Source organism: Cucurbita pepo, chromosome LG18 (genome assembly GCF_002806865.2).
Source record: "Cucurbita pepo subsp. pepo cultivar mu-cu-16 chromosome LG18, ASM280686v2, whole genome shotgun sequence".
Lineage (NCBI taxonomy): Eukaryota > Viridiplantae > Streptophyta > Magnoliopsida > Cucurbitales > Cucurbitaceae > Cucurbita > Cucurbita pepo.
In genome coordinates, this window is record NC_036655.1 from 5284500 (window position 1) to 5292585 (window position 8086).

An 8086-nucleotide genomic window follows, 5' to 3' on the forward strand; every position below is an offset into this window, starting at 1 on the left:
TGGAATGACTTTTACAAGACCAATAATTTGACAGAGCCTGGCCTGTATATCACTCTGTGGATGTTCCGACATGTCGAAACTCACAAGCTTTGTTTTGCCGTTACTCCCGGACAGTTTGGAGAGCCTTGATTTCGTGTCCACTGATCTCATCTTTATTATTATTATATATATATATTTTTTTTTGTTGTTGTTGTTGTTTTTTTTTTTTTTTAATAAATGTTTAATATTTATGTCTTCTACGAGTTTATAAAGAATTTATTAGATAGAATAAAACTGTCGTGCTATCGGACAAAAATGAGAAAAATAATATATCTATATTCACCGACCTAATCTTCACATGAACTTATGTCGAACAATTTCTTAAATTATGAATTTGTGTAGAAAGAAAACAACGGGAATCGATTGATAGACTCTACCAGTCGTTGATCCACTCAGGGACGACATCCTGTTCATCGCGATCTTGAGTTGGTTTGACTAAAGAGACTAAAGAAACACTGTAATCTTCAGGGTAGCTCTCCAAATATCGAGCGACACGAGAAGTAATCGACTCGGGAACGGGAAAGGTACCGTCGTGGATTCCCTTCCAATCAACGCCATCGAACCAGGGATGAGTTCTAACAGAGTTTTGATTCTCGTTTCCAAGTCTTTTCTTCTCATCAACTTCAAGTAACTGATCAAAGTATGTATATATATGGTGGGTAATTAAAGGTGGGAATGGGGAGAAAAGAGGAGATTATTGATCACTATAGCAGCATTGCATTACCTTGACGATGAGATCAATTGCTTCATGACTGAAAATCTGGGGAAGACTTAATTGTCCTCTTGCGATCTTCGAAAACGTGTCGAGCTCGCCTTGTCGCCATGATCCGAATGGCATTTTACCTTTCAGCATGAAATAGATTAAGACTCCCAGTGCCCACCTGAGCGTTTATGATAGGGAGTTGTAAGTTGAAGTGCCTGAATATTGTCTCGTTTATGATTATGTAAGCATTGGGAGGTTTAATGTTTACCAGTCAGCAGCGAAACCATGGCCATTGCCCTGAACTATCTCGGGAGCTAAGAAGTCGGCCGCCCCGCAAATAGTATACGTTCTCTCGCCCGATGTTCGTTTCCCATATCTAAAGTCTACTAACTGCAACAAGAGGAATACAAAAAATTTACTGACAGAGACCTTGAAAACTGTTATGATGTAGGAAAATAGACCTGTAAGTGTCCGGTTTGATTCAACATTAGAACATCAGGGGAGATTCCTCTGTGGAGAACACCAAGCTGAAAATTCAAACATTAATTCAGGATTGAAGAAGAACAGAGGATCAAACAACAAGTCCATAGAAACAAACCTTGTGCAGATCTTCCAGTGCCATAACAAGAGAGGCTGCGAAGAAACGTGCAGAAGATTCATCGAGCGGGACTTGAAGTATCGAAGACAAAGGACAAGCAAGGCGAGTTTTTAGCAATATGGCAGCATGTGATTGGTCTAAACAAGTGCAGAGAATTTGCGGCACACAAGCTGAAGAACTGATGCTCTTCATAAGATCTTTCTCCTTTGAAACTTGTGCTTCAAGTCCCAGCCTTTTGACCTTCTGTCTTGCAAATCTTTTTAAACTAAGCATAGTTTCTGCTTCAAATTCAAATTCACCAAGGCAGTTCCATAAGCTTGAGAAGTAGCCATCAAAGAAGAAAATTATTCATAGCCATTATAAAGAGGAGATACTACAAGATAACCTGTGTTCCTTAACCGAACTAGACCGATTTCACTGTATTCTGTGGAATATAAACACGTTTTCCACTCCTAAAAACAAAAACAATCAAAGAAGATAACAAAAGGTGTCAGATTCTGGAAAAGAGTAACATAACCACGAACAGCGAAATGTCTGCTCACCAGATCAGCGAGCTCGACTTTCGGAATAGCTGAAATGTCGAGAATTTTGTCTGAGTGATGGAGAGTGTCTGAAGAATGTTCCTTCGCCCTACATGAAGGCAAACGATGTGTACAGGGTAGGATATGACATAAGGAAAAATATGGTAAAAGTGTGGCCATACAACTCAAAAGCAAATGCAATATACTTTTGATCATCTTGGGAGAGCTTTGGTAAAGGGCCAACAACTGATTCAAACTTTTCCTTTGTTAAAATAGAACAAATAACATCTCCCACAGCAACTGCTTGTAAGAAGCCCACACGCTCACCAAGAAGTCCCCATTCACCAAAATAACTTCCCTCTTTCTTAATAGCTACGATCTCGTTACCACACTGTGTGGCATCGTCCTCCTCTTGACTGGCATAATTGAAGCTGTAAACATTTGAACTGCTCATTAACTCCGCATCGAAAGTGATCCTCACTCGTCCCTTTTGAATAATGTGCAGTGCACATGAGCCGCCTTCCGTCTGCAAAAAAAGAAAAATTACTTGAAGAGTTTTAAATGTCAGTTGTCACAGCCCAAGCCCACCGTTAGCATGTTTCCTCTTTGGGTTTTCCCTTCCATGTTTCCCCTCAAAGTTCTAAAACGCGTCTATTAAGGAGAGGTTTCCACACCCTTATAAGGAATGCTTCTTCCCATCTCCAACCAACGTGGGATCTTACAATCCCACCTCCCTTGCGGACACAACGTCCTCGTTGTCACAATATTTGGTGTCTGTCTCTAATACCATTTGTAACAGCTCAAGCCCACTACTAGCAGATATTGTCCTCTATGAGTTTTCCTTTGCGGGCTTCCGCTCAAGGTTTTAAAACGCGTCTACTAGGGAGAGGTTTGCACACTCTTGTATAGAATGTTTCGTTCCCCTCTCCAACCAATTAGGATCTCACATCAGTTGTGTGCTATTATAAAATAAGGTTACCCCATCAACAATCAGCTGCCCATCTGCGAAGGTAACTTCAGAAAGGCAATCTGCAATGCGACTCAATTGCAAGATTGTTAACTTCGACAAAAGGTCGACAGATCGAAGAGATTTCAAAGATGACAAGTTCGAAAATTCTGATATAAGAATGCCACGAAAGTCCTCTCTTTTCAAAGCCCAAAGCGTCCCACTTGTAACAGCGCGTACCGAGGCTTGAAGTGGTTTGTTATACCTGAATATACATTATACACAAACCAAACTATTAAACAAATGAAGTATTAGCCATACATGATCAAACATGGAGCTGCAGTTAACAAGAGAAAACCCACATCAAAGCCAGTTCCCCAAAGGAAGATAGCTTCTCAGCTGTGTAGTGTTGCAGAATTCGAGGAACGTCTCCATGGCTTTCTTCCTGTAATTGCGATGATAGCATTAAGTCAACATAAAGCCTCAAGAAATTGCAATATAATAGATTAGGAGAAAGAAAAATGATATGAACCTGGGTTGCCAAGACCTCAAATTCTCCACTGCCAACCACATAAAAACAGTCACCTTCGCCACCCTACAAACCAACACAGCCCATGCACATACTCAAATTCTCATTTGCATGCATGTATTTGATTTAAGGTAGCAGATGGCTTTCATGACAAGGGAAGAAAACAAGAGATAGAGAAGGAAAGATACTTGTTCGACTACGATTTGCCCGGGTATGACCTCAACTCTTTGCATACAATCTAGTAAGACTTGGCACTGAGAATCAGTTAGTTTTCTGAAGAGGAAATGGTCGTGCAATGCTCGTTCAATATGTGCCTGTGGAGTATGAAGCCAAAAACTCAGCAATGAAACAAATATGTACCGATTTTCTTCGATAATCAAGATATATTAAAAGCAAGACACGAGCTTACTTCTTCTTCCCATGACTTCCTGTGAGCTGGTGATGGAGGCACCCAGACTTGCCCGTTCTCTAGGGAACTCTCGATAGCCCGGAGACGTGCCCTTGACAAATCTTGCCTTGCACGGTTGTTTCTATTCCAGCCAAAGGTAGAAGGAGACTCTGATCCTGTCACCTCCACGACTTGAGGAAGAGCAGATGGAACGATACCACCTCCAACGGATCTTGTCGATTCACTAGTAACAGTCTAACAAAACAAATATAACCAAATGTAAGAAACTATAGTGACTTGAATGGCAAAAGGATAAGGAAAGTCCTCGTACATTGGTTAGTCCATTGATATGCACCACGATAACCGTGATATCGTCTGTTCGCGTCTCAAATTGAAGCCAAAGTTTATAGGACTCAGCCACAATTGCAGCACAAGCATCACGGGGATCTTTATATTTAGAAACCTGTGAAGATAACAGCATTCATTCACTCATTCCTTAAGCAGTAATCAATCAAGAATTAGCAAACAATCTCACAAACATATTATAGAGTGCATTAAACATATGATAGAGTACATTACCATGTCGACCACGGTTTGGCTCGAAAGAAACTCAAATACCCCATCACTAGCAACAACAAAGAAAGGATGATCTGGTGTCAGCTCCAGAACAACAATTTCAGGCGTAGCAACAACGCCAATTGTCTCGGCAATCGAGTCGCCTATACTTCTTGTGAAAGCAGTGCCAGGGTACATCCCATTAGGTACCCAAAGCCTAGGAGGATCACCATCATCTCCTTCTTCAGTACCCCAGAACTGAATCTCAGGGTTCTTCAGCCCCTCAATCTGATCAAGTGTAAGAACTCTAGCACCACAAAGCTTAACACGTTCAACTTCATCGGCTCGGAACGGAGTTTGATCGATTGAGAGGTCGACAGCCACGACTTCCTTTCCTCTCCGCTCTGCTATAACCGCTCTCGAATCACCTGAATTAGCAACATATATAGTCCTACCTCTAACTAAAACAGTAATAGCCGTAGTACCACTCATGCTATCATCCAAGATATCTGCGTGCAACTGTGAATTAGTGGTTAGATAAGCCGCATGACAAGCTTCAACAGCGTCAGTGTGGAACCTACTATTCCTAAGTAAATTTTCACAGAGCTTCCGTTTAACAAACTGCGAGCACTGTGTTCCGAATTCCCCATGCCCGTCGAAAACCCCAAAGAAATGGTCATCTGGGCTGTTCCCAAATGGGGTGTGGATGCAAAAACTGTCTTGATTTGCCTTATCAAGGGCATCGGGATAATACCCTCTTTGCGAAAGGAACGAATATTGTAATTTGAAGTTCCCAGAAGGAACTTTGACGGTTCGAGACCCCTCGGCGGGCAAGAACTGGGAAGAAACTCTCGACAGCCTCGTGATTCCCACTTCTGAATCTCTGTTGTTTGAATTCAATCGATTTAGTTGGTCGCCGATTTCGCCTTCTCGGCTATTAGAAGACGAAGAAGAGATCGTGTCGATTTCAGCGGCGGTTTTGGCAATTTGGGCTTCAGCGATTCTCGAAGATCTTGAAGTAGTTTCCTCGCCAATACAAACCCTCGAAAAAACGCAACCCATTAGAGTAAGTACGGAAATGAAATAGGACGCGTCACAAAAATTGCCGCAAAATTCATCAGGTTCACGCGCCAAGGCTCGTTATCCTGTGTACGAACTACTGACAGTCGCACTACACCACGCCGCAAGCTTAAATTAACCCAATGGCAGACAAAATGCAAGATGAACAATTTTTATGATCAATCTTCAGAATCGAAGTTTTTTCGAACACCCAGAGCCGGAATTGTGGAGATAACGGCGGAAAAATATCTCTCCGAGTCAATAACTCAACCAAAAACTACACCCCCGAGATTTTGTGCTGATTAAGCTTTAGACCTTGAAACTTTCTAGATTCCGATGAGAAATTCGGATGAACATGAAAACGACATTCTTGATCAACTGTGTAGAAATTAATTTGTTTAAAAAAGCGTGCTCCAGATAAAGAACAACAATTAATTAACCAAAACCGAACCCCTTGAAGCCAAAAAGACTGCAACAGAGAAGCGGCCGATGAGAGAGTGATATCAGTCGATTTTGACGCTTGAAGAAATCACGAAGACTCAAAAATCGAGAGAGAAAGGAAGAATCCGGAGGGAAAAGATTCAGTAATCAGAGATAAAGTAGAGTCAGAACAGAGAAAGTGACTGAAATACTCAAAAAACCATGAACTCAGATAGTCCCGACCGTAAACAGAGCTAAAAAGATGCAGAACAGAGGTCAGCGAGGATCAAGGCCGCAGAGGCAGCTTTCTGCAGGTGAAGATTTTTGGTGTTTTCAAACGGCCCCTGTTCGTCCACGCATAAGGCTGGAACTTGAACAAAATTACAGAGCAGATGGAGAAATGGGGTGGTCTAAGCAGAAGAAACGGCCCTACCCTATGGCATAAAACGACATGGGATGTTTGGATCAACGTTGGTCTTCAATGAATTTAACTGTGCATCAAGTACAGTACAACAAGGATAAAGAATGTCACCACCAATAAAAACGAATCCCAGAAAAAGAAAGTGCAATAATTTATTTTTTTTTTAATCTGGAAGACGGTGGGGACTTTTGATGGTGCAAACTACCCAACATGAAAAGAGCCTCGAGCGGCTAAGAACACCATCCAACGTTCTCTCGTTGTCATGCAAGTGGACCCTGACTCATCTTTCTGGCTCTAAAAGACCCACACTTTTGTCTTCAATGTTGTCGCTGTGCTGGGTTTTCAGGTAATTGAGTGCTGAATTGGCGACGAACTCGATTCAAAGCTCCTAACAATCGACCTACATGATTCATGATTTTGATTACTTTAGAAGTGGATCTTAATTTCGGATGTTAAGAGAGAATCCAAAAGCTAACCAAGTGGAATGTGACGGTCGGCTTCCTTGATTGTATCTTAATTTTAATGTTATAATCCTTTAACTAATACATATTTAAAAATTATTTAAAGTTTACCCATTTATATTTAGTTCGTGTAATTGGAAATAACTCTGAAGAATGTCTAATAAGTAGCCTCTATTTCTGCCACGGATAGACCTCTTTTAAGAACATGACAAAGACCAGGCCTAAGAAATAATGGGTTGGAAACAAAGGGGATGGGAATTAGGGTTTGGAATGTGAAAGATACCTAACAAACATTTAAAGCCTTAGTTAATGAAATCCAAGGAGAAAGGTAAAGGCAAAGTTGTAAATTTGATTGGGGAATTTTATTTATTTTTATTTTTAAAAACATTTTTAATACAAGTGGAGTGGGACCCAATTCTCGGCCTTTCTATTATTGGGCCCACTTTCTACTGCCAGCTTGTACTACAAAAAAAAAAAAAAACAGGGATGCCACTTGGCATGTTATAATTTTGTTTATGAAAAGGTTGTATTTCCACGTAGGATGAGTTAACAGCTAATTAACGTAGGTGTTTGTTTTTATTTCTAAATTTGTCCTGCTTGGCCATTGATGACATATTTCCATATATTTTAATTTTTTGCATTAATTATTAATTATTTCATAATTGAGTTAATATACATATATGGCTTTTTTCCCATTCACAGCCCATATCAATTAATTATTTCCCAATTATTTTTAAAAAAATTTAAATCTTTCCTTCATTTAAGCTTTATCTTCCTGGAGGAGGATATGAAATAAGAGGTGGAGACTTAGGACGAGAATTAAAAAAGCTTTTTTGTCCTGTACCTGTCTCGTAGATATCTATGTTTAGGAATGCCTATGAATGAGATAACTATAGAGATCCTGAAAAATTATGAAAAATGAGAAAATATTATAGAAAATATAACAAATGAAGATGGTATACAAAATGCAGACAACTAGTTTATGAGATAATTTTCGAACTTTATATTAACAAATTTCGCTCCTATCCATCGAATATTGTATTAGTTATCTGTTCATTTGTCATATCAACCTGTTTGTGCCATTTTCCCCTGTATATACAATGTTGTCTTGATAGTTCACTATTAGGATTGACGGCTTACGATGATGGAGCGGTTTTAAAAGGTTTTAGTNTTTTTTTTTTTTTTTTTTTTGTATCAAAATTTATTAAATAATAATAATAATAATAATGATAATAGTTTGTATGAAGATATATTTGCCAAATTTTATAGATAGAAGGCTAATAAAGATATTTTTTTAAATAAAAGTTAACCCTTTTAACTAACTTTAAAGATTTACTAAAAATATGAAATCTAAATTTAAATATTTAAATGAATAAATCTAAAATAGATGGGGTTTTGAAAATTACGGACTAAAATAGTATTTTAAATTAAAAAATTAGTGACCAA

At 39.2% G+C, this 8086-nt stretch overlaps 1 protein-coding gene across 2 annotated transcripts; it reads right to left on the minus strand.

Moving 5' to 3' along the window:
* Positions 1 to 263: 263 nt before the first annotated feature.
* LOC111780232 (protein phosphatase 2C and cyclic nucleotide-binding/kinase domain-containing protein-like) lies at positions 264 to 6341 on the minus strand. 2 transcript variants are annotated; one of them, XM_023660573.1, is made up of 15 exons: positions 4304 to 6341; positions 4056 to 4187; positions 3746 to 3979; positions 3525 to 3650; positions 3340 to 3402; positions 3170 to 3252; positions 2841 to 3072; positions 2068 to 2387; positions 1883 to 1970; positions 1726 to 1792; positions 1341 to 1621; positions 1204 to 1269; positions 1011 to 1132; positions 764 to 920; positions 264 to 670 (listed from the first exon to the last, which is right to left on the minus strand). In XM_023660573.1, the coding sequence occupies exons 1-15, from the start codon at positions 5339 to 5341 to the stop codon at positions 413 to 415; spliced, it is 3267 nt and encodes a 1088-aa protein (XP_023516341.1). In that variant the 5' UTR covers positions 5342 to 6341; the 3' UTR covers positions 264 to 412. The 2 variants fall into 2 exon arrangements, with proteins under 2 accessions (XP_023516341.1, XP_023516342.1); XM_023660574.1 differs by having other exon boundaries at positions 1341 to 1618; positions 4304 to 6339.
* Positions 6342 to 8086: the final 1745 nt, after the last annotated feature.

Bases quoted from the DNA above. Each gene is read 5' to 3' on its own strand.
- LOC111780232 (XM_023660573.1), bottom strand. From the start codon at position 5,341: ATGGGTTGCGTTTTTTCGAGGGTTTGTATTGGCGAGGAAACTACTTCA. The intron at 3,651-3,745 runs GTAAGCTCGTGT...CATACTCCACAG, and splicing joins GGAAGTCATGGGAAGAAGAA to GCACATATTGAACGAGCATT. The intron at 1,622-1,725 runs GTTATCTTGTAG...TTGAATTTGAAG, and splicing joins AGTTCGGTTAAGGAACACAG to CAGAAACTATGCTTAGTTTA.